Raw genomic sequence first — 27,060 nt, forward strand, 5'->3', positions numbered from 1 at the left:
AGACTTTCTAAATCCACCTCCAGTCACTGGAGTGTTTCCTGGAAACATGTTTCTGGTAGTATAAATAGACTGGAAAACACGCTTCCAACAGTATATTTTGATAGATTTAAAGCATATTGGGATAATACAATGTTAAAATACACTATAATTATGCTTGCAGCAAGCCATTGCTTACACTCCGCCTCTTACTGTAAAACACTTTCGGTATGTAAAAATACAGACACCGAAATATCACAAAGCAAGCCATTGCTTACACTCTGCCTCTTGCTGTAAAACACTTTCGGTATGTAAAAATACAGACACCGAAATATCACAATAACAAAGTTAACAAACATTTACTAAATGTTACATCACTAACCCAAAATTCCAGATTACAGAATAGGTGTACTCACCAATAATTGTATACCAATATCTCATTGGGTTTCTTTAAACAGAAACGAGTATATGTATAGAATTTATTTGTTTGTTCCTTATTGAATGATGACCATTGCCCAATAAATAGAAGAGGGCCTACAAGAGATATATTATAACATACTTGAGCCGAGGGTAGGTTCATGTGATTATTCATAATTATAATAAAATTGTTCTTTCTTCACTGGCTTTCATCTAAAGTACCTACAAGGCATTTCTCCAGTAAGAATTCAGCGTTAACCCAAGCATGGTATTTATCTGTCAAAGGAATTAAGGGAAAGGCTGCAAGAAATTATTCAAGAATATAAACTTAAGAAACAACTGAAAGTTCAACTCCAATTTCTAAATAATATATATTTGGGTCATAATTCCAATTCCTCAGGTGAAAAATAACTGTGTACATTTGGATGAGCGGTGAGTTTGGATTTTGTTGAAGTGTAGCTTCTGCCTACATCGTGGTGGCTCACCATGATTTTGCCATTCTCACCGCAAATCCAAGCGCATGCTAAGACATGAGAAAACATGTAAGAAGCATTTATCAAGCTTAACTACCACACCAAATGCAATGCATGCAAAGATCTTTTCAAAGAGAGTGAAGAAACTAAAAGCTATAATTCCAATTATGGTAACATTAGAAAATAGAAACAGACAAATGAAGTAGGCTCACAAACTTAAGTCATACAGTAGGGGAATAACAAAAAGGATACTGAATAGAGATGTGCAATCTTTTCCCACAGTTTTCATCAACATATCAACACCTGATTTTTCACCAACCAAATGCATATATAATTTTAACGAAAACAATGTCAAGTGTCAAGAATAATAATAAAATGTCATATATGAACATGATGATTGAGCTGATAGATGTACCTCCAGGGTGAAACTTCATATATGGTGATATATTGTAAACACGGCCTTTTAATACAGTCCACATTTCGCCTTCTAATTTATGTTTTCTTACTTCATCCATAGATATAAGTCTCCTGTTTGACTGTCCTTTTAGACCTGGATCAACAAAGATGATGTTAATAAATAACATCACCTTTTATCCTTAAAATTATGTAATGACAAGAACTATTATGTTCACAGAAACAAGTGATAACCGAAAACTTGACATACAAATACTATATGCAATTAGCATCTTTCAAGTATAGTAAAACTTTTTTGTCAGACATGGAGTTCAGTATAGTAAAAGAATATAGCTTGAAGTAGAAACAATTTGCCCAAATGGACAAGAAAAATAAGATTATTTTACTTCCGACAGTGTAATACCCCAAACTTAATTAAAAGGTACTTAACATTCTATTTTGATGAGGATTAGTGTCAAGTATTGGGAGTTAGAAGATAAATTGGATTAATAGCTTGATTAGTGGAGGAACTAACACCAAGGGTATCTTGATCTTTTCTCACATCCTTTTTATAAGTGGAATGCCAACTCAATTCTCATTCCATCCTCATTTTCCCTTCGTGCCAAATCAGAACCTAAGAGGGGAATTGAGAGAGACAACACGTGAAACTTGGAGCAAAGACCAAATCAGAACCTAAGAGGGGAATTGAGAGAGACAGCACGTGAAACTTGGAGCAAAGAGGAGGAAATCTCAAACTCATCATCCTTGCATGCATCAAGAATCAAGCACACTCTTTGAACCTTCATCACCTAAAGGATTAAGCATCATCACTTTCTTCATCTCTCAAAGTCAGAATCTTCTCTTCAAGGTGAGTCCTTTGTTAAGCATCATCACCTTCTTCGTGATCAAGGGAGAGTTTTGTGAATGATGTTTGAAAATCATGTAAATTATGTGATTAGGTGCTTGATTGTGAGTACATGGTTGAATTGCATGATTGATCTTGATGTGTTAGCTTGTTTACCACTTTTGATGCAGGCCGAAAATCTGCTTTTGATATGCTAGTCTTGATGTTATTATGTTCATAATGCTTATGTGATTGATAACATGTGAAAATGCATAAGGCTCATTAGTACAACATGTTTAAGTTGGTGTTTTTATGCTATTGATTCGTGTCTGATGTTAGTATACGTTGAAATAAGCGAGACTAAGAGACATTTAGATTAAACCGTATGTTGAATAGCATAGCGGGTGATTTATATAGGAAAAAATACAGATCGTGGTATTAATTACATAGATATCCTACTCTTTTCTAAAATATACTAGGGAATATTCTATTCCTATATATATATACATATGTAAATATCAACACTCCCCCTCAAGCTTGAGCATATAAGTCAAATGCACCAAACTTGTTACATATATAGTTGGTTCTGGAACTTCGCGGGAATTTGTAAACACATCTGCAAATTGATCATTAGAGTTGACAAAGCTTGTGACAATGTCGCATGACTCGATCTTCTCTCGGACAAAGTGACAGTCTATCTCAATATGTTTGGTCTGTGAGGGAAAATATGCCTAGTCCTTATTTTAATGTTATCAAACATTTGTAATCGCCCGCAACGTGTACTTTGGACAGTATCATCATATCATAGAATGCATTCATCCTCTAACATGTTCAAAATATAGGTTCAACGTGTCCAAACATATAGGAACATATCATAGATGTGAATCATGCACTTAATCATAGTAAATATCCAAGGTTCATAAGAGATTGGTTTAAATTGGCCAAAATACATCTCAAAACTCATTTTTGGGAGTTTAAGAACTGTGAGTCAACTCATGACTCGGAGCAAAACTCTCGGGTCTGAACAGGTCGAGTCACAGGTCGACTCAATCCTGGAAAACCTGAATGAGTCGACTCATCCACTTATTGCATCGACTCATTGCCTATTTTCATTTGAACCATGTAGCCACAGGTCTGAACAGGTCGAGTCATAGGTCAACTCAACCCTGTTTGAGTCGACTCATCCCCTGTTTGAGTCGACTCATCGCCTGTTTTACTTGAATAATTTTTCCTCGGATCCATACTGGTCGAGTGACCTGTATGAACAGGTCGAGTGCCCGCTACTTAGACTTAACTTTCTGCTGTGTAACTTTGCAAAATAATTTTGTTATGTTTGTTACTTGGTTCATGCATCATATAAATATTCAAGTGTATCTTCTTCAACATTGAACAAGAAAAGTGAAAGAAATACACCAAAGCACTCATCATCTTCATTCTTCATTGTATTTCTCAATAATCACACATAAAAATCTTTGTTGTGCATTGTGCATTGTTGCTGTGATAACGTTCAAATAAGATTGGGTTAATCTTAGTTTGGGTTGAGGCTTTGTGTGGGTTTTTCTTGAATAAAACCATTGGAGTTTTGTCCTCCAAGAATTGGGGGTTTTTGCACTAACCTTTGCCTCGCAGATTCATCCGAGTGAAAAGTTTGAAGAACGGAAGGTTCGGTCAAACAAGTAACGGTAACCGGAGGATTGTGAAGAAAACTTAGGATTCAAGCGACTTGCGTTCGAAATCAGCCGAGCTGAAGTTTTGGAGAACATGGCGTTCTTGCAATAAGGTAGTGGTAACCGGAGGTTTGTTCGAGGCGCTTGAAGGACTTGGTTCAACTCGAATCAAGGGAAGAGAATAGAATAAAATCTGCAACAACTCTAGGGGTTGATTGGTGGTGATCATTTGTTCTCTTGTATTGACTTTGCAACGTGTTAATAAAAACATCTCAATTCTAGATTTAGAATTGAGGGCATACGTACCATAAGCAAGGACGATAGGGGAACTGCCTCAACAAATCCGGTCTTGTTCTCTCTATCTCTTAACTCTTTAAATTCTACATTAATTACGTTTTGTATGAAATTAATAGTAAAATCAATATTGCTTGATTATTGTGCATAGTAACTGTTCGATAAATTATTCTTATCACTTTGATTGCAACTGAGTAAAATTATGCACATTCAATTTGAGTGAAATTGAAACTTGGTGTGGAGTGCACACCAAGTGTTTGATCAAATTAATCTCACACAAACTTAGTAATATTTTACTTGATCGCTTATTGTGTTTAAGCATTATTAGAGGTAACGATATCAAGGATTATAATGGTTAATTGATTGATTTAGATAGTGGTTGATAATCTCTATCTTAGTAATTCCATTCGGTTTCACGCATATTCGATCTTTCCATTAACGGATTGTTTAGACGATTAAAATTTAGAGTGCTTCCGCAACCGTTGAAAACATTTTAAAAAGCAATAAATTTCAAAAACTGATTTATTCAACCCCCTTCTAGATCGGTACTATCGTCTAGCAAGTGGTATCATGAGCTCCGGTTCATCTAGTGCTTCGCATATAACTTTTTAGAAAATGAGTAACGATCCTAAAGGGGCGTACAATAGGGCGCCTATTTTTAGCGGCGCCTATTTTTATCGGTGAAAACTATAGTTATTGGAAAGATTGCATGCGTATCCATATCAACTCTATTGATAGGAAAGTATGAAAAGTCATCCAAGATGGTCCTATGGAAATAGCCATGACCAATGCGGATGGTTTTGTTATACCTAAACCTGAAGCACAATGGAATGAAGAAGATGAGAAAAAGTATAGCTACGATTGGAAAGCCAGAAATATGCTCATTGCCGCCTGAGGTGTTGATGAGTATTATAGGGTTTCCCATTGTACTAGTGCTAAAGCTATGTGGGACTCATTGCAAATTACCCATGAGGGAACCAATGATGTCAAACTAGCTAGAATCAACACTTTAACTCAAGAATTTGACATTTTTCATATGGAGGATGGTGAAACCATTGCCGATATGCAAAAGAGATTTTCTCATCTAATCAATCGGTTAAATACTCTTGGTAGAACTACCCCTAATGATGTTGCTACTAATAAAATCTTAAGATGTCTTAACAGGGATTGGCTACCAAAGGTTACCGCGATTAAGGAAGCCAATGATCTAAGAACATTGGGCATGACAACATTATTTGGCAAGCTTCAAGAGCATGAGCAAGAGCTCATGAATCTTGAGAAACATGAGAAGAGTCATAAGAAGGAGAAGAAGGAGAAAGATAAGAACACCGAAAGGAAGTCTATCGCTTTAAAGGCTTCAAGATATAAGTCATCTACCAATGATGCGTGTGAGAGTGAATCAAGTGATGATGATAAAGATTTGAATGAAGACATGGGGCTGTTCGTAAGGAGGTATAATCGATACCTTAGAAAAAATGAAGTCCAACATTCGGATAAAAATCTTGTCAACTATAGAAGACAATCAAAATTCCCGAATCGAGAGGAAGGTAAGACAACTAAGTCGAAAGGATTATGCTTTGCGGAAAGATCGGTCACTATAAGTCGAACTGTCCCTTATTGAAGAAAGACAAAGGAAAAGACAAACGCCACAACAAAGCTAGCAAAGCTAAAAGAGCATACATTGCATGGGAGAGCGATAGTGAGCCCTCAAACGATGACAACTCAAGTGATGAAGAAGAAATTGTCAATCTTTGTCTTACGGCTCATCAAAAGAAGAAAAAGAATGTAAGTCATTCCAAATATGATCATGAGGATAAAATGTCTTATGCTGATTTGCAAAATGCCTTTAGTACTCTACACAACAAGGCCAAGGAAGCTTTTAAACGCTTCGCCTCAAATAAGAAAATTTTCAGTCATTTAGAAAAGAAGATTTCTAACTCCGAAAAGGAATTAGAAACTCTTAAGAAATCTATGATAGAGGCTATTAAAGGCAAAACTGAAGACGATAAGGGATTTTGGTTTAGATGGTCTGGATGTGAAACTTGTCACATTTGGCAAAGAGACTGAACTCTTCAAGCTAAATTAGACAAGGCTTTACAACCTAAAGTTACCTTTGCTATTGATCAATCACATTTTAGAAGTAACATGAATAATCCTTATTAAAAATACACTTATGTGGTAAAGGATCAAGTTAGCAAAAGCAACTCTCATCCGAACTTAAATTGTCTATATTGCTAAATGTCGATTTAGGAGATTTTTAGTTCCTAAAGGCATTTTTTAATGGTTGCCCAAATGCAACCAAAGTTTCACTCACACACTAGGACCCAATGAAAATTGGGTACCTCCTTCCCTTGTTTAAATTTGTAGGTGGAATGTCTTGAGGATACGGAGAGAATATGGGTTCTCGATAGTGGATGCTCAAGACACATGACGGGTGACACTTCCTTGTTCTTTGACTTCGTGGCTAAGAAAAAAGGGTTTGTAACCTACGGTGACAATAACAAGGGAGCTATACTCGGAAAAGATAGTGTAGGTAATCCCTCCTCTACTACTATCTCAGACATCCTTTTAGTTAAAGGCCTTAAGCACAATCACATTAGTATTAGCCAATTATGTGAAAAAGGGTATAAAGTTTCGTTTTCAAAAGATTGTTGCATGATTGAACATAATGATAATAAGAATGATGTGCTTAAGGGATGGAAGAAAAATAATGTATACATGTTTAACTCGAATGAAGTATCTTTGACAAGCGCTAAATGTCTCGTCTCCATGAGTGAAGACTCGAGGCTTTGGCATAGGCGATTAGCGCATGTCAACTTTGAATAGCTAAATAAAGTTGTCGCAAAAGATCTAGTAGTTGGTCTTCCCAAATTTAAATTTTCAAAAGATCACTTATGTGATGCGTGCCAAATGGGAAAGCAAGCAAGGATCTCGTTTAAATCTAAAAATATTGTTTCCACAACGAGACTGTTGATTCCTTAGGATTGGCATTAATTTTAGAAAACAAATAACGTAATCATCTCTGTTGTTTTAATATGTTGGGTTGAAGAAATTCAACATCTGGACCAACATGTCATGTACGATGTCACGACATCAGGTCTGTGACATCGCACATGTGTAGAAAACTGAATTAATTAATTCAGTATATATTCTGGGATCAGCAAGGATATCTGGTGAATATCCTAACTCCCATGTGGAGGTCTTGAAGACTCAATCAGAAGATATATAGGCTCAAAATATGGAGATATATATGGAGAGATTCTAGGATTGAAGACCTTGTTTGTAGCAGAATTTTTCTGCTGAAGTTGTAACAGCAAAGAACAAGTCTGCTGCGATTTCTGAAGGCCCAAATCCAGTTGGGTGATTAGGTTATAAATAGCTGATTGTAACCTAGTTTATGTAAGCCTCTTAGAATGAATTTTTAGGGGTGTGTGTAAGGTAAACCTCCCAATCTGTGGGAAGGTTACCATGTGTATCTCAGTGGTAAATCCTGAGAGTTTTTGTAACTCAAAGCCTGTAGGCAAGAGTGATTTTGTTCTTGAATGAAGCTGTGAAGCAAGTTCAAGGTGTGTTAACATTACATTGTATTTGTAGTGATAGGAATGGAAATTGGAGGTTTCTATCTAGGAGTTCCTAGGTATAGATTGCATTGGGTAGGGATTAAGTGATGAGTTGTAAATGGGTGAGTTTAACTCTGAATTGATACTACTAATAGTGGATCTTCTTCCTGGCTTGGTAGCCCCCAGATGTAGGTCGTGTTGGACTGAACTGGGTTAACAATTTCCTGTGTTTGTTTTTCCTTCTGTATGTTATTATCCTTCTGCCATAACATAGCTGGTATTCCAGATGATAGCAGACCTGGTAAATAGCCCTCTGGTTGAATGTCAATCAGAATGTCTTGACATTCATCATTGACAACATAAACTGAATAATAGGCAAGTGGCCTTTATGTCAGTTCAGTATATATGTAAAACTGGTTTTTAAGAGGAAAACAGACCTGGCCACAGGATCATTGTGAAACTGTCAAACTGGACGTTTTGACAGTTGATACTGAAGGTTGATACTGAAGTAGAGACTAGTTAGTCTTTTACTGTACTGCAAACTTAGCACATCACGTTTACAGGAACATAACAGAATCAGCATATGTTCTGGATGTCGAACTGAATATTGTGACATTCATTCCCAACAGCAGGTGCTAAAGTGTAGGATGATTAGTTTTTCTGGTTCAGTATCTTTCTCAGGCTACTCTTCAGGGAGTCAACAGCTTAGAGAAAAACCAGGAAACCAACTACTAACCTACAATTAATGAACCTAACAAATAACCTAATTGTTAGCAATCTAATAAGTGGAAATTAGATTAACATGTTCAACCTTTAATTCAGGAAATACAAGTAAAAGATACACACACTAGAACAATGTAACAGATGATGTCCACAAACAACAGTAAGACATCATGCTGATAACTGTGGAAGAAAACAACAGAAGTGAGTGCTAGGTTTGATCTCTGTTGAGTCCTTCTTCCTGATGCACAGAACCAGGGGTTCATACATTCTAGGGTGACATAGAATGAGATGTCGTGACATCTGTGAACCTGTGCATATTAGTACAGTGGTTAATAACTATCTTGTTGTATTAGGTACAATGTTAGATCAGATGTCATGACGTGGAGTATAACATCTGAATTCTGACTACACCAGAATTTCAATTGGTATTAGAGCAGGCATCCTGTTCTGCTTCTGGATGAGATCCATGGGTGATACTTTCTGGTATCTTGCAAGAAGTTATCTTGGAACCAGTGGAAGGTTCTGTAATTTCCCTGAATGGTCCCTTGAAGTAGGTGGATGGACTGTTCATGACAGGAATAATGTGTACCTGTATCTGGAGGTTGGCAATTGGCCTGTGTGTGGGACAGCTGTGCCAGTATTGAATCACATTCAAACTTGGTATGGTCTTTGAGGCTGATCTGGTGAAAAGTGTGTTCTTAGGTTGAGTTGTATTATGATTTCCGCTGCATAATACCTGGCAAAACTCAAACTCTGATGTAGTTTCCCCTCATGTGGATGAAAGGCTGTTGTGTTCAAGATTTCATCAGAACCTCTGAAGATGTCAAAGCTACTTGAGTCCCCTCAAGTCCACTCATCATGATGTACTCACGTCAGGATGGTAAGAATCACCTGATCACTGATTCTTTTACACTCTTGGGTAGTGTATATGAAGACCTTTAAGTCTTTCAAGGAGGGTGGGTTCCAAGGAGGTGGAACCAATGTTCTATGTGATGTTAGAACATATTGTTCAACAAGTATGCAGCTGCTGGTTGAAGAACAGATGTTTTTAGGTGTCAAACAAAGGGATACTCTTGTTTGGAACCTACTCCTGACCGGGAAGAGGATACACCTGTGTGGGCTAAGTTGACAAGGGTAGGGTCAACTGTGTGTATGCTCAAGAAGGTCACATGTAGAGGTCTGGTCTCTAGAAGTGGATCTGGGTGAGATGTGACATTGAGCAATTTCCTGCTGCTTGTCCTACTCCTGTAGATTGATCAGGGATGGATGGCTGTTCTCTGGAGTACTATGGAGTGTTGGAAGATAAGTCCTCTGGATGTTAGCAGTCAACAATGGGGTAACCTGACTGCTGCTTCAACTCAGAGGATTGGGACCATGAATCTTGTTATTCAAGCACCACGATCAGAAGTGGCAGTTCTTTCAAGGAGTGAGAATATGAAGATTCATAGGTTGGTTGATGAAGTATGCTCTGGCAATGCATATCTGCTATTGACTGGTGTTCCTCTAGTACTTATGGTCAGCTAAAGTCTGATTGGTGTGGTAGGAGTATGCGTAGGTATAACTCATAGAGTTAGTTACCACTGGTAGGGATGGAGTATTGATCGCGACTTTATGAGTCGAATTTGGGGTACAAACTGCAAGTGCACAGTTCTATCGCGTAGTTTTAAAAGATATCGATCCCACAGGGACTTATGAATCGATATACCGTTATCTAAGGTTACTACGTAAAGCTAAGGTGAATAATGGTTGATTGTTTGGGGGCGAAGCTAAAAACTAAACTAAGATCTAGATTAAATATTAATAAATCGGATATCGGTATGTAGTTCGTCGTAATTAGGGAATCAATTCTTTGTCAGGTTTCTTGGTTTTAAAATAAATCGTTTCAGTTAACTTTATTGATTAAAGGTTTTATCTCAAACTCTCGCTCTGTTGAATAAACCATGATTTTATGTTAATGTAGCTGTCACTTATAATTAAGTCAAAAACCACTTTTTGAAAGCAATAAAGTTGCAGAAACTCTTTTTAAGAAAACACTGACCATTTTAAACACCCTTATCTCAAACTCTCGCTCTGTTGACTTAGGTTATACAATTAAACCCGAATGCTTAACTCTCGTCCTCACATTCAATCTTTAAGAATACTTTTTGGAAAAGGTCAGAATTTAATTAACTCTAAAACTTGCTCTCGCCCTGATCTAGAATTAATGCCTAATTTACACTGTCCAGTTAAAACCTCAAACTCTCGCTCTATTGATTTTAACTTCTTTATGTCTTTTACTTTTGTAAAAAATTCTTGTTATTAAACCTGTAAATTGAGACCGTAAAAAGATTGATTTTAATTTTAAATTTAATTAGACCGACTTAGTCTTGATCCCTTATTCCGCTTACTTTACATACCGATATCTAGGCAAATTAGCCAGACATACTAAACAGACAAAAATACATATCATGCATAAACAGACTCATCCCAGGTAGATAATATAAATAAGTAATAAAACAAAGCATTAAATAATAATTAAAGAACCTGAATGCGTTAAACAATAGTCTTGAACACTCCACCACAAGCCGGTAGGATTTGTTCTTGGATTCTTCAATTAAACAACAAATTAAAACGAAGGAAATAAAAACTAGATTCTAACGTAAGGTTAGATCCGGTAAAAGTTGCACAATAGTTTCCGGTGTAGAAACTATTGTGCGAAAAGAATTAATTAAATGCTAGAAAGGAAAATAGAATTGCAAAAAGGTAAAACAATAAAAATTCTGCAAAGTAATACTATAAAAATATAAGCCTAAACTGCTGGAAGAAGAAAAAAATGCGAAAACGGCAAAAGGCGTGGAAAATCTCCGAACCCAGAGCTTTCCCAATTAGCTGCTATTTATACTGCTACTTGTGTAACTGCTTTCCAAGGGTTTCCGTATACACGATCTTTTCGTTCCGAGGGTCAAGAGTGGAAATAGCTTTCAACGTGGTCAGTTACGTTCCTAGTGCCAAAAATATAGGGGAATGGTGTGACGTCCGTCACACCATGTGTGACGCTCGTCACAGGAGTGTGCTTAGTGTGACACTCGTCACAACCTTTGTGACGCCCGTCACAGGCACAACGTGCGCTTTCTTTGGGCTGGGCTTGGTCTTTGTTATTTGTTTCCTTTTTATTCCTTTTTACACCTCCTTTTCTTCCCTTTTTCACTTTTGCTTCAAAATGGATACCTGACATAAATAGAAAGGAAATACCGCATAATATCTGATAAAATGAGATAAATTAAAGTAAATGATAATATAATCTAATTGAATTAAGTCCTAAAATGTGATATAATTTCATGTTATCAAACTCCCCCATACTTAGATCTTTGCTTGTCCTCAAGCAAAATTCAGTATAGAACTCGTTTTAGAAATTTAGCCAGATGAAATTTCAAAACACACATCAATTCGTAATAGGTTGCAAGTGGATTTTGTTTAGAAGCAACTTGAGTTAAATCTCGATATCAACAACTACCGTCACAACCTAGATAACCCTGCCTCGTGCAAATCAGTTCAAGTACCCTTTGATAGTTATCCTGGTTCCCTTATTCTTATTTCACCCGTTTTCATTCTAGCGAAATCACATTAAGCCCTTTATCTTTTCGCGCACATAGTGGAGTAACCGGTTAGTGATTATGATTCCCCTTGTAGCTAGAAGTTCTGGTACATAAGTCGGATAACTTCGTTATTCAGTCCAATGCAAATTGCGGGGGATCGAACCGTAGTCCGCCCTACCGAGTTCAGTACCAGATACCTACTGAACCAACTCATAATGGATCTTTCATATTGTGTTTTTGTATGATCTGCAACCTTTAGATTAAATGATCTGGTAAGGATCACCTAACTTAATTAGTGCATTTCCTGATATATATATATATATATATATATATATATATATATATATATATATATATATATATATATATATATATATATATATATTGTTACTTTGGGAATCATTCACTTATATTCATCGGCTCTCCACATAGTTTGCTATTAAGATGGTGCTGACTTCTCGTATAAACTACTTTGGGGTTACTATAAAACTAAAAGTTCAAGGAATTGGTATAATAGGTACTTATCCTGATCTAACGTGTTGAGGTTCATTTAGAGTGTTTGGCGGTAGTAGTCTTTGTCTTGATTCGACTCAAGATCGATAAGATGAGCAACCTTTATACTTATTGGGTGTTGAATTTTTGTTGTTGTGGCTCATGAAACTTTGAGGGAATAGATAATAGAAATTTTGTTCACACTCGGGACTTAACTTAAGATAATAGTTTTTTTTTTTTTTTTTTTTTTTAATAATTAAAAACAAATAATAATTGAAATAGCAATGAAAGGAAAGGTACATACTTGAAAAATGAAAATAGAAAGAACATGGTTTCCCCCCATACTTAAACTAAACATTGTCCCCAATGTTTTAAGGAAATGAAATACAATATGGAAAGGAAAGAGAAACTACAACTAAGGTTGTCTTCCGCCTCTGGTTCTTGGACCTGGTGATCTCTGACGTAAGTCTAAGTTGTTGAACCTGCTGAACAACTCAGTAAACCGCTGGTCGGTTATGGCATTCCTAGCATCCTGTTGTTGTTGCATTTGATGCATTATCTGCATCATCTCGACATTCTGTGCCTGCATACCCTCAATAGAGTCCATGATGTCGTCGTTGGTTGCAGGCCTTCTTCGTCGACGACGTTGGGAGGATGGGCCAGTTGCATTGCCGGAAGGGTTGAGCGGGACTGACTGTTGTGTAGGCGGATGATCACCTTGCTCCATTGCTTCAAACTCGTCTGTGTGCGGGTTTGTTTGTGAAGGCTCGGTGGCTTCGGGAGCGTTTAGATCATAGAGGTGGCGGTCGGGGTTTGTGACATCAGTTAGGGCGATATTTGGTAGAACAACGCTTGGGACTGCCTGGTTGTTCACCATAAGATAATATCCTCCGCCTACTCTGTTCTTAATCAAGCGGCTGGATCGACAGTAGCTGATATCCATAGATAGGGGAGGTAGAGATTCTAAAGTTTGGAGTTTATCCCCTAGGTTTAGGCCAAGTGCTATGGTGGTGATTAATCCACCAATTATAAAAGGTTGCCGGCCTCTAGCACATAAGGTGCGGATATGATGAAATAGAAAGGAGGCGGCGTTTACCTGAGTATCTGGTTCGAAGACGCACTGGAGGAAGAATAGCTCCTTTGAGTTGACCTTGCTGTTGTTTGGTCTTCCGAAAACTGTGTTTTGCAAGATGCGGATAAAGTACCGGATAGTGGGGTTATGTATATGGGAGAGAAGGAGCTCTTCCCAGTTGTAGGTATCTATACCGGAAATTTTCTTAAAAAGGCCGAAAACGCCAACTGTGTTCCAGTTTGAGTTTGGAGGGATTCTGGGGTGTAGCAGACCTTCTATGGGGAATTGTAGCATGGTACTCAATTGGTTTTGGGTTAAGGAGTACTCGGTGTTAAACATACGGAAGGTTGCGGTACCGGTTAAAAATTCGTCTTCACCGGCGGGAGTGGTGTAGTCGTATGAACTTAAGAATTCTAAGGTTAGGGATGGGTAGGTGGGTTGATTATGAGTGCAAAGGAAGGTTAAGTTGGCTTGACGGAGCATCCATTCGATACCTTGGAGTAATCCTAATTGTTGTAAACAAGTTAAATCGGGGTACCTGGTGGAAACGACGCCTCGCTGTTGGAAACGCTCGAATTGCTCCCTTTGATAATTTTCATCTTCGGATCGGAAGATGATATTTCCAAAATTCTGATTTCCCGCCATTGTGATGAATGAATTTTGAAGGGGTGATTTGGAAAGAAAAGAAATGTATTTGATAGGAGAGAATGGTTTGTGGTGAATGAAGGAAGGTTTGGTGGGTATTTATAGGGGAAGAATTTGGAAGTTGGAAAGAAGAAGTGGTTGAAAAGTAATTAAGTGTGGTTGAATGGAAATTAATGGGGAAGGTAAAAAATAAAAAGGTGTAACGTTCGTCTCCAACGGCTCCTTAACGTTCACTAGTCTGAAGGGTGTTACGCTCGTCACAGGGGTGTGACGTTCGTAACAGGCACTTGGTGTGCCGTCCGTTATGGATTTGTGTGACGCTCGTCACACATTCCATTTTGGCAACGTTTCACAGAATCACTTTGGTAAAGGATTTTATTTTTGTTATTTATTTTGTTTTGCTTATGATTGGTTTATTCTGCAATTTAATTTATCGTGCACGCTTAATCTGCTTTGTATAATAATAATAAGTCATAGGTAGCAACATTAGAGCATAATAGCTATTGCATAATAAAATTAAATAAACAGCTTCAATAAAATGATCATAATGTAATACAGGAAAGGAAAACAATGAAATGAAAGAGAAATAAATGTGAACATGAATTCAAATAACATTAATGAATAATCTAACTTAAAACTAAATAACTTAGAAAAATAACTAAATTCTATCCCTCTGTACGATCTCTGGCCGGAGGAGCAAAAGAGTTAACACGATGTAGCAACTCGTGAAACTGATCTGTCATACTGCTCATGTATCCTAGAACTTCGTGTCTCATGTTAGTAAATTCTCCTCTGAGGGCGTCTTGTTCTGACATCAAAGCTTCAATGGCGGTGTTATAATCAGTTCCGGGCATATGATGCCGGAGGTCGGATATGGCTGATTCTTCGGTCTGAACAGGCTAAGGAGGAGGGTCAATATCATAATAGCCGGATGGTGTCTGAGGGTCAGATTCAGCATGAGGCATCTGGTCATCATAAGTCTCATAGTCATCACAAATCTCATAGTCCTGGATGGATTCAGTGGATCTAGCAGGAGTGGGAGTTTCGTTCAGATTATAGAGCCAGTTACTTCGGTTATGAACACTAGTCCTAGGATCGGGCATGGTGAATAGGCAAAGGACTTGGTTATCAATAATAAGCTCAAACTCATCAGACCCTAGGTTTGCTATAAACATAGTGTTGAAGAGGAAGGGTATACTCATAGTAGTAATGCCACAAAAAGGGCTTAGGTCAAGCATAGGCTGACGTAATCCAATAGCATTACCTATCATAGTTATCAAACCGCCTATTCTAATGGGTGCTCGCTCATCCTGGATAAGGTGGTCCAAATTAGCTAACATAAAAGTGGCACCGTTTACTGGACGGTTCTGGGAAGCACAAAATATGATGAAGAGTTCATCACGTGAAACTGAAGTACTATTTGGCTTCTTCCCAAATAAAGTGTGGGTCAGGATCTTATGGAAATAGCGAAAGGCCGGGTTGTGTATGTTTCCAGAGAGAAACTCATGTTCTTCGGGCTCATCATTTCCAGTCAGCTTACCCCAAAAGTGTTCAAGTTCTCTATGTTCAAAAAGTTCTTCCTGGCTTACTGTGAATGTGTCAAAGGAGGTAGGACAACCCAAAAGATTGGTAAAGTCTCTAATATTAAATTGGTACTCCATATTGAACATTCTGAACTGGATAAAACCTCTGCTAATTCCTTTTCCATGGCTGGGTAGATAGATTAATGAGCTAAGGAATTCTAGTGTGAGTCTCCGGTAGGTGGTGAAATGTCTCAGGATAGGGGATGTCTCCCATCCTATCTGGTTCAGCAAATACAGGACACTTTGTCTAAGTCCAAGGGCAGTCATAGCCCAATCATCAGCATATAAACTAGGTAGCATCTCTCTAGTGGCTAGTTCTTCAAACTTTTGTTTCTGAGCCATTCCTTTGAATTTGATACTCATACGATCAAAATGTCCCATCTGGTTAGTGTTAGCTAGAGAAAAGAAAACATGAGTTTTAGTCAGGATTTGGCCAAATGCCGAAAGAGGAAAAAATTATTATTATATATATATTTTTTTTTTTGAATTAAAATAAATCAGGAATTAATACTAAACAGAAATTAAAAGAATAATTTAGGAGAAAAAAAATAGGAAAATGATAATAATAGAATAAGAAAATAGTTGTGGGTTGTCTCCCACTAAGCGCTTTGTTTAAATGTCGCAAGCTCGACAAAGAAACTGTTAAGTATAGTCTATAGGTCCTGGGGGCATTTCGTCTAAGTGTAGGATTTGCGAATCTCCATTGGTTTCCGCATAATGGTAGTGTTTTAGACGTTGCCCGTTTACGGTAAACGGTTCTGTGGATTTGCCTTTAATTTCTATTGCTCCACTGGGGAAGATGTTAGTGATATGAAAAGGTCCTGACCATCTGGATCGTAGTTTTCCCGGGAATAACTTTAGTCTAGAGTTAAATAAAAGGACTGCGTCGCCTTGCTTGAAGATTTTCCTTGATATACGCTTGTCATGCCATTGTTTTGTTCTTTCTTTATAGATTCTGGCATTTTCATAGGCGTCTCTTCTGAGTTCTTCTAATTCGTTTATGTCAAGGATTCTCTTTTCACCGGCGGCTTTATAGTTTAGATTCAGATTTCTAATAGCCCAATAGGCTTTATGTTCTAATTCTACCGGGAGGTGACAGGATTTTCCATAAATGAGCTTAAATGGGGTCGTCCCTATGGGGGTTTTATAAGCAGTTCGGTATGCCCACAAAGCTTCTGGTAATTTCAATGACCAATCTTTCCTTGAAGTGGCGACCGTTTTTTCTAGTATTTGCTTGATTTCTCTGTTAGATACTTCCACTTGTCCACTGGTCTGAGGGTGGTAAGGTGTCGCTATCCTATGTCTCACTCCATATTTAAATAATAATTTTTCGAGTACCTTGGATATAAAGTGCGATCCACCATCACTGACTACTATTCTTGGGATGCCAAATCTCGGAAATATTATATTCTTAAAGAGTCTAGTTACTACTCGGGTGTCGTTTGTTGGGGAGGCTACAGCTTCGATCCATTTTGATACGTAGTCAACTGCCACGAGTATGTATTTGTTACCGAAAGAGGATGGAAAAGGTCCCATGAAGTCTATTCCCCACACGTCGAAGATCTCTACTTCCAAAATACCTTTTTGTGGCATCTCGTCACGTCTAGATATGTTTCCCGTGCATTGACATCTGTCACATTCCTTAATAGCCGCATGTACGTCCTTCCATATAGTTGGCCAATAAAAGCCGGCTTGTAGGATTTTAGAGCAGGTCTTGGATGTACTTGTGTGTCCACCATAAGGAGCGGAGTGGCAGTGTTGGATTATATTTTCTACCTCTTCTTCGGGTATACATCGACGGAAAATACCATCGGGGCCTCTTTTGAAAAGTAAGGGATCATCCCAGTAATAGTGTTTTATGTCGTAGAAGAATCGTTTCTTCTGCTGGTAAGATAAAGTAGGTGGAACTATTCCGGCAGCTAAATAATTGACGAGATCAGCGTACCATGGTGTGGCAGATATAGCTAAGGTGGTTTCTACTTGCATGTCGGAGTTGTTCTCTTCCAAAGTAGCTATAAGTTTGTCATACGAGAAATCATCATTAATTGATGTTCTTTCCGGTTCAAGGTTCTCAAGTCTAGAGAGGTGGTCTGCTACTACGTTTTTAGTTCCTTTCTTGTCCTTGATTTCTAAGTCGAATTCTTGTAGCAACAAGATCCATCTTAGGAGTCTAGGTTTAGCATCCTTTTTTGTTAAAAGGTACTTGATAGCAGCGTGATCAGTGTAAACTATTATTTTAGCTCCAACCAAGTAAGAACGAAATTTATCTAGCGTAAATACCACTGCTAGGAGTTCTTTCTCGGTAGTGGCGTAATTCATTTGTGCTTCATCCAGGGTTCTGCTTGCGTAATATATAACGTGAAGCTTTTTATCCTTTCGTTGTCCTAAAACAGCACCTACAGCATAATCGCTGGCATCACACATTATTTCGAATGGTTCATTCCAGTCTGGTGTCTGCATTATGGGTGCGGAGATCAATGCTTGCTTAAGCGTTTGAAATGCTTTTAAACAGTTATCGTCGAATATGAAATCGGCATCTTTCATCAACAGTCCGGTTAAAGGTTTAGTTATCTTAGAGAAGTCTTTGATGAATCGTCGGTAAAAACCGGCGTGTCCTAAAAAGCTTCGTACTTCTCTCACGGTTCTTGGGGGTTGAAGATTTTCGATTACCTCTATTTTGGCTTTGTCTACTTCAATTCCTCTGTTCGAGATGATGTGTCCTAAAACAATTCCTTCTTGTACCATAAAGTGGCACTTTTCCCAATTAAGTACTAAGTTTACTTTTACACATCGCTCAAGAACTCTTTCCAGGTTTTCAAGGCATTCTTCGAAACTTTGTCCGTATACAGAAAAGTCATCCATAAATACTTCCATGATGTTTTCGAGAAAGTCGGCGAAAATTGCCATCATGCATCTTTGAAAGGTTGCAGGGGCATTGCACAGACCAAACGGCATTCGTCTATAAGCGAAGGTACCAAAAGGGCACGTGAACGTTGTCTTTTCTTGGTCATCAGGGTGAATTGGTATTTGAAAGAAGCCTGAATAACCGTCTAGATAACAGAAATGTGAATGTTTTGCTAATCGTTCTAACATTTGGTCAATGAATGGTAAAGGGAAATGATCTTTTCGGGTTGCTTTGTTTAGTTTCCTATAATCAATGCACATTCTCCATCCTGATTCGATTCGTTTAGTTATAGTTTCCCCTTTTTCGTTTTCAATAACGGTTATGCCTCCTTTCTTTGGTACAACGTGCATAGGACTAACCCATTTGCTATCAGATATAGGATATATAATACCTGCTTCCAATAACTTGGTTATTTCCTTCTTTACTACCTCACTCAGGATCGGATTTAGTCTTCTCTGGTGTTCCCTAGAGGTTTTACAGTCTTCTTCTAACATGATGCGGTGCATACAAATAGAAGGACTTATTCCTTTAAGATCGGTGATGTGGTACCCTAGTGCGGTTGGATACTTCCTTAAGATATGTAGGAGTTTTTCTGTTTCGAGTCTTCCTAGGTCTGCATTAACTATCACAGATCGTTCAAGTTCTAAGTCTAGGAATTCATATCTCAGATTTTTGGGAAGTGTTTTCAGGTCAGGGGTTGGTTTGTTAAGACATTGCGTAGGATCCGGTGTTATTGCTAAACATTGGTTAGATCTGTCTTCTACAAGGCAGTCAGATGATTTGTCTTCTTCTAACTCTGCTTCTTTTATGCATTCATCGATGATATCCATGAAGTAACATGTATCTTCTATTGCAGGTGCTTTCAAGAATTGGGAATGAATGAATTCAATTTTCTCTTCACCTACTTCGAAGGTGAGTCGTCCTCGTTTTACGTCTATGATTGCACCGGCAATTGCTAAGAATGGTCTTCCCAGTATAATGGGTGTAATATCATCTTCTCTAATGTCCATAATTGTAAAATCAGTGGGAATGTAGAATTGACCTATGCGTACGGGAACGTTTTCAAGGATTCCTACAGGATATTTGATGGAACGATCTGCTAGTTGCACAGACATTTTAGTTGGTCTTAATTCTCCCATTTCCAGTTTCTTACATATGGATAAAGGCATAACGCTAATTCTGGCTCCTAAATCGCATAAGGCTTTGTCGATGACAAATTTTCCTATGTGACAGGGTATAGAGAAACTACCTGGATCCTTGAGTTTAGGGGGCATGTTTTGGATTATAGCGCTACATTCGGCAGGGAGTGTAACGGTTTCGCTATCCTCAAGTTTCCTCTTATTAGAAAGGATTTCTTTTAAGAATTTAGCATATGAGGGCATCTGCGTAATAGCTTCGGTGAACGGAATTGTAACGTTTAATTGTTTAAGGAGATCAACAAATTTTCTAAATTGGCCCGCATCTTTGGTTTTAACAAGCCTTTGAGGGTAAGGTATAGGTGGTTTGTAAGGTGGTGGAGGTACATAAGGTTCCTTCTTTTCTAGGGTTTCCTTATTACTCTCTTCCTTTTCCTTAGGTTCACTTTCCTCAGTTGATTTCTTAGGGTTTTGGTTTTCTATCCTTGGATCAGGCGGTCCTTCCACTTCCGTTCCACTTCTTAATATAATTGCATGAGCGTGGCTTCTCGGGTTAGGTTGGGGCTGTCCAGGGAATGTACCAGTTGGGGCAGCAGTAGGTGCTTGTTGTTGGGCTACTTGTGATATTTGTGTTTCCAGCATTTTGTTATGGGTAGCCAAGGCATCTACTTTGCTTGCTAGTTGTTTAAGTTGTTCGCCAGTGTGTACATTCTAGTTTAGGAAATCTTTATTGGTTTGTTGTTGGGAAGCTATAAAGTTTTCCATCATGATTTCCAAGTTGGATTTCCTAGGGGCGTTATTGTTAGGCATGGATGGGTTCGGTTTCTGATATCCCGGAGGTATAGCTGGGGCTTGATTTGGAGACTGTCCAGGTGCGTACAAAGCGTTATTGCTCTTATATGAAAAGTTTGGATGGTTCTTCCAATTTGAGTTATAGGTGTTCGAATAGGGGCTTCCTTGAGCATAGTTTACTTGCTCTGCTTGGATTCCTGTCAAGAGTTGACAGTCCGTAGGAGTATGGCCTTGGATTCCACAGACCTCGCAATTCTGAGTTATAGCAACCACGGCGGCTGGAGGTGATACGTTTAAACTTTCAATTTTCTGGACCAAAGCATCCACTTTTGCGTTAACGTGATCAAGGTTACTTATCTCGTACATGCCAGTTTTCGTTTGAGGTTTTTCCACCGTTGTTCGTTCGGTTCCCCACTGATAGTGGTTTTGGGCCATGCTCTCGATAAGCTGGTAAGCATCAGCATAAGGTTTGTTCATTAATGCACCACCTGCAGCGGCGTCTATTGTTAACCTTGTGTTGTATAAGAGACCAATATAAAATGTGTGAATTACTAACCAGTCTTCCAAACCATGGTGTGGGCAAAGTCTCATCATGTCTTTGTATCTTTCCCATGCTTCGAAAAGAGACTCGTTGTCTTTCTGTTTAAATCCGTTTATCTGGGCTCTTAACATAGCTGTTTTGCTTGGCGGAAAGTATCGGGCAAGAAAAACTTTCTTCAACTCGTTCCATGTGGTGACTGAGTTGGAAGGGAGAGATTGAAGCCATCTTCTAGCGCTATCTCTTAATGAGAAAGGAAAAAGACGAAGTCGAATTGCCTCTGAAGTGACACCATTAGCTTTAACAGTATCAGCGTATTGGACAAATACGGATAAATGAAGGTTTGGATCCTCGGTAGGATTTCCAGAGAATTGGTTCTGTTGCACTGCCTGCAACAGCGAAGGTTTAAGTTCGAAGTTGTTTGCTTCGATTGCGGGCGGAGCAATACTTGAATGCGGCTCATCTTGCGATGGAGCGGCGTAATCTCTAAGAGCACGAGCTGGTTCTGCCATCTCGGTTATCGAAGGAAAAAGGTTTTTGAAATCAGGAAGTTCTATATGAGGGAGATTGTTTGCAGCACGATATTCCCGAGTTCGTCGTAAGACTCGGAGATATAGCTCGATATCGTTGATTCGTAAATAGAGCGGTTCGCCTTGTGAGCGAGTGCGTGGCATACAAATCAACGAAAGAAAGAATAGAAGAAAAAGAAACCTTAGTCTCTACAGCGTAACGGAAGAGTTATGATATCGATTAAATAAAAGTCCCCGGCAACGGCGCCAAAAACTTGATCGCGACTTTATGAGTCGAATTTGGGGTACAAACTGCAAGTGCACAGTTCTATCGCGTAGTTTTAAAAGATATCGATCCCACAGGGACTTATGAATCGATATACCGTTATCTAAGGCTACTACGTAAAGCTAAGGTGAATAATGGTTGATTGTTTGGGGGCGAAGCTAAAAACTAAACTAAGATCTAGATTAAATATTAATAAATCGGATATCGGTATGTAGTTCGTCGTAATTAGGGAATCAATTCTTTGTCGGTTTCTTGGTTTTAAAATAAATCGTTTCAGTTAACTTTATTGATTAAAGGTTTTATCTCAAACTCTCGCTCTGTTGAATAAACCATGATTTTATGTTAATGTAGCTGTCACTTATAATTAAGTCAAAAACCACTTTTTGAAAGCAATAAAGTTGCAGAAACTCTTTTTAAGAAAACACTGACCGTTTTAAACACCCTTATCTCAAACTCTCGCTCTGTTGACTTAGGTTATACAATTAAATCCGAATGCTTAACTCTCGTCCTCACATTCAATCTTTAAGAATACTTTTTGGAAAAGGTCAGAATTTAATTAACTCTAAAACTTGCTCTCGCCCTGATCTAGAATTAATGCCTAATTTACACTGTCCAGTTAAAACCTCAAACTCTCGCTCTATTGATTTTAACTTCTTTATGTCTTTTACTTTTGTAAAAAATTCTTGTTATTAAACCTGTAAATTGAGACCGTAAAAAGATTGATTTTAATTTTAAATTTAATTAGACCGACTTAGTCTTGATCCCTTATTCCGCTTACTTTACATACCGATATCTAGGCAAATTAGCCAGACATACTAAACAGACAAAAATACATATCATGCATAAACAGACTCATCCCAGGCAGATAATATAAATAAGTAATAAAACAAAGCATTAAATAATAATTAAAGAACCTGAATGCGTTAAACAATAGTCTTGAACACTCCACCACAAGCCGGTAGGATTTGTTCTTGGATTCTTCAATTAAACAACAAATTAAAACGAAGGAAATAAAAACTAGATTCTAACGTAAGGTTAGATCCGGTAAAAGTTGCACAATAGTTTCCGGTGTAGAAACTATTGTGCGAAAAGAATTAATTAAATGCTAGAAAGGAAAATAGAATTGCAAAAAGGTAAAACAATAAAAATTCTGCAAAGTAATACTATAAAAATATAAGCCTAAACTGCTGGAAGAAGAAAAAAATGCGAAAACGGCAAAAGGCGTGGAAAATCTCCGAACCCAGAGCTTTCCCAATTAGCTGCTATTTATACTGCTACTTGTGTAACTGCTTTCCAAGGGTTTCCGTATACACGATCTTTTCGTTCCGAGGGTCAAGAGTGGAAATAGCTTTCAACGTGGTCAGTTGCGTTCCTAGTGCCAAAAATATAGGGGAATGGTGTGACGTCCGTCACACCATGTGTGACGCTCGTCACAGGAGTGTGCTTAGTGTGACGCTCGTCACAACCTTTGTGACGCCCGTCACAGGCACAACGTGCGCTTTCTTTGGGCTGGGCTTGGTCTTTGTTATTTGTTTCCTTTTTATTCCTTTTTACACCTCCTTTTCTTCCCTTTTTCACTTTTGCTTCAAAATGGATACCTGACATAAATAGAAAGGAAATACCGCATAATATCTGATAAAATGAGATAAATTAAAGTAAATGATAATATAATCTAATTGAATTAAGTCCTAAAATGTGATATAATTTCATGTTATCAAGTATGTCTGTACAATGCATGGATATTGGTGTGAAGTTTCCATGATTGTTAATTTGAGGGGGAGTTTTGGTTAACCTCCTCACATTTGGTCAGCCTAGGATCTGGTTGGCTGTTGACCTGTGTCCCATGGGTTCTGGTAGTTGTGTGACACAATTTGCAAGGAAGAATTCATCTCTCTCATTCCTAAGGGTGAATTTAATCTGGGAAGACTTTCAAAATTGTCTAGGTGCTTGCAAGCAGAAGATGTTGACACAAGAAGAGTACTTTCAAAGTATTCTTATGGTGGAAGTATCTGAAAGGAAAATTGGGAAAGGATTTAAGATCAATGTCTACTTGTGTCAAGTACAAGTGTTTAATTGATTATCCTTGGAGCTCAAGATAACGGATGTTCTTAAAGATGTTGGAACATCACTTCTTCAAGACCCTGTGCAGAATCACAGGAAGGATAGTACATTGGCTTATGATCTATATCTTTGGTGGCAGCAAAAGCATATGATCTCTGAAAAGGTTTCCTGGCAAGAAACATGACTCAGCCTTGGTATGTACAAGAAGAAGAAGACATCATAGTCTTGATGGTGGTTGCTTGGATCAGTTTATTTCTGATCTAGGTAAGGAAGTGCATTAGCTTATGCACACTGTGGAGTCAAGAACTAGTGGCAGCAGTCTTGACATCATGGAAACAGCCTTGCCTTAGGATATGGAATCCTTGGTAGAGCTGAAGGGTTGGTTTCTAACTAGTCCTTCTGAAGACTCATACATCAGAGTGTCTGATGTCTTTGGAGAAGAAGCAGGGATTCATCAAGGTGTGAGCTTGGATGACTTAACTGCAAACCTGCAGGATGGAGGTTGTTTACTCAAACTTGGTTCCACAATCAAGTCTATGAGAACATTGAACTCAGTTCTGTGAAGGGAGGAAGTTCCTTCAAGTGGCAGAAGAAGGAGTTGAATTCAACAGCTTGATGTCAAAACACAATGGTGTGACATTTGGTTCAACATCAGATTCTTAGTTTGTGAGGTGGCACATCAACTTGAGATAGAAAGGTCTACAGGGTTGTAGATTGGATACTTCAAAAAGCTTGAAGTTCTAGTCTCACTTGGAAGGTCAGAATATCTTTGGGAGAAGTCTGATAAACTTGGGGAGGTCAAAAAGCAGCATTTGACCTCTTCATATGAGGATTCATGAAGGAGGTAATCAACCAGTGGCAATTGGTCTACCTCAGAAGTGAGTTCGAAGAATCAAGATAATCAACATATGGCAGCTGATTATGCTTGAGGAAAGTCTGAGACAAATTACTCTTGAGTAGAAAAGTAGTAAGTTGAAGACTAAAGGAGGTGCTTTCTATTCATCCCTTGGAGCTTGTGGTAGGAGTTCTGAGCTATCTATGGAAGATTATCTCGTGTAATGGGATGAAAATGTATATTTCCCAATGAATGGCTGGGTTCTTCTTGATCAACCCGATGACTCAGTGATATCTGAAGACTATCAGATGGTGTGCCTTGTCTTGTTGTGAAGGATGTCCCAGCTGATGTTAGAACATCCAGTGAAGAGGTCTTCTGTTCTGGTTAGAAGAGAGATTGACACAGAGTGTGAATGTGTTCAGCTAAGAGGGTTGAACAGAGGGTGTGCTCTTGAAGACATGAAGATGCGTCTTGTGTTTTCCATTCATCAAGTGGTCTGGATTTTCTATGAATCAGGAAGTATGTGAAGGTCCAACTTTGGGATGTTGGATATGCCCATGTGTGATCTCTAATCTTCAAGAGGAGAGTGGGGTGTCCATGACAGGGGGAGTTCTGGCCTTGAAGATGCAAGTAATCATCAAGCTTGTGGTCTATGTGTACTCAGATAACCAGGTATGGCACCTTGTCAGCTATCAGGATGCTGTGTCAAGGCTGAGTGAGCTGAAGAATGTCTGACCGAATGTCATGACATTGCCCTGGACAATGCTGCTAATTCCTTCTAAAACTTAAAGTCAGTAGGAATTATGAAGGTGATGTGTCAAATTCTGGTAAATCAGAATAAGCCAGATGGCCACAGCTGTGTGGTACAGGGGGAGTAACCATCTGCTGAAGTGTGGGAATTTGACTGTATCAGTGCCAGATGTCAAGTCTCTACTGGAGGTATGACAGGAACCTTGGAAAATGTTGAATACTAGCAGAATGCAGGAAAAAGCCGCGTGAAATGTTAAGACATCGCGTGCAACGTGTCTGACTGCATATATGGAATAGTCTCCATGCACTGGAACGACTGTTTTGGAAAAGAAACAGTCAAGAGCTATAAAAGGTATTCAAAGATAATCTGAGATTTTGTTGGTGATTCTCTGACTGGTTCTCAGCAAAAATAAATGCATCTTGACCAAGCATTTATTTCTACCGGAAATTCCTAAGCACGGGCTGGACTATTTAAAGGATGCAATAGCCCTCTTCCTCTCACAAGAAAAACACTCCATTCTCAGAATCATGGGGTATGTTAAGGTTTGGGCAAGTTGCGCCTGGATCTGGTTTTGTGAAGGGTGCCTTTACAAATGTTTAGCTAAAAAGGGGGAGAGAAATATAGTCCTGGGGTTGAGAATGTACCAGAAGCAAGCCAACTGTGGATGTGGCAGCAAACAGAAGTTGGCATCAGGCACAAAATCCACCAACTGGGTTTACCACTTGTGTCTTGTGATCTGAGTTAAGAAGACAGTTGTGCCTTGTGATCTGAGTTACATTGACTATGTACTCAGCATTACATATTCTTCAGGAAGCTCTCCGGTTGAGGGGAAGGGTTCTGGTACAACTGAGTCCTGTCCCTCTTCTTCCCCATGTACACCAACTTTGGTGTTTGTGGTGGTGGAGCCAATGACGGAGATGAAGAGCATTCCCAAATTGGGATGTTTTGTCCAGTGTATTGTTTATTTGTTTTAGCTAAAATTTGCCAAAGGGGGAGATTGTTGATTCCTTAGGATTGGCATTAATTTTAGAAAACAAATAACGTAATCATCTCTGTTGTTTTAATATGTTGGGTTGAAGAAATTCAACATCTGGACCAACATGTCATGTACGATGTCACGACATCAGGTCTGTGACATCGCACATGTGTAGAAAACTGAATTAATTAATTCAGTATATATTCTGGGATCAGCAAGGATATCTGGTGAATATCCTAACTCCCATGTGGAGGTCTTGAAGACTCAATCAGAAGATATATAGGCTCAAAATATGGAGATATATATGGAGAGATTCTAGGATTGAAGACCTTGTTTGTAGCAGAATTTTTCTGCTGAAGTTGTAACAACAAAGAATAAGTCTGCTGCGATTTCTGAAGGCCCAAATCCAGTTGGGTGATTAGGTTATAAATAGCTGATTGTAACCTAGTTTATGTAAGCCTCTTAGAATGAATTTTTAGGGGTGTGTGTAAGGTAAACCTCCCAATCTGTGGGAAGGTTACCATGTGTATCTCAGTGGTAAATCCTGAGAGTTTTTA

At 38.5% G+C, this 27,060-nt stretch overlaps 1 protein-coding gene and 1 pseudogene across 3 annotated transcripts in view; one reads left to right on the forward strand and one right to left on the reverse strand.

The window, feature by feature from the left end:
- Positions 1-308: 308 nt before the first annotated feature.
- The window catches only part of LOC127101105 (cytochrome b5 domain-containing protein RLF), a 65,149-nt gene continuing 38,397 nt past the window's right edge, over positions 309-27,060 (reverse strand). Inside the window, exons 3-5 of one of the 3 annotated variants that reach the window (XM_051038432.1) lie at positions 1,282-1,416; positions 1,119-1,169; positions 309-669 (exon numbers count right to left, since the gene is read on the reverse strand). In XM_051038432.1, the coding sequence (XP_050894389.1) occupies positions 593-669; positions 1,119-1,169; positions 1,282-1,416 (263 nt within the window). In that variant the 3' untranslated portion in view covers positions 309-592. Of the gene's footprint in view, positions 670-739; positions 917-1,093; positions 1,170-1,281; positions 1,417-27,060 lie in introns of those variants that run through there. The other 2 variants (XM_051038433.1, XM_051038431.1) reach the window with 2 other exon arrangements.
- Positions 21,113-21,212, forward strand: LOC127109155 (uncharacterized; annotated as a pseudogene).

This window comes from Lathyrus oleraceus, chromosome 7 (genome assembly GCF_024323335.1).
Source record: "Lathyrus oleraceus cultivar Zhongwan6 chromosome 7, CAAS_Psat_ZW6_1.0, whole genome shotgun sequence".
Lineage (NCBI taxonomy): Eukaryota > Viridiplantae > Streptophyta > Magnoliopsida > Fabales > Fabaceae > Lathyrus > Lathyrus oleraceus.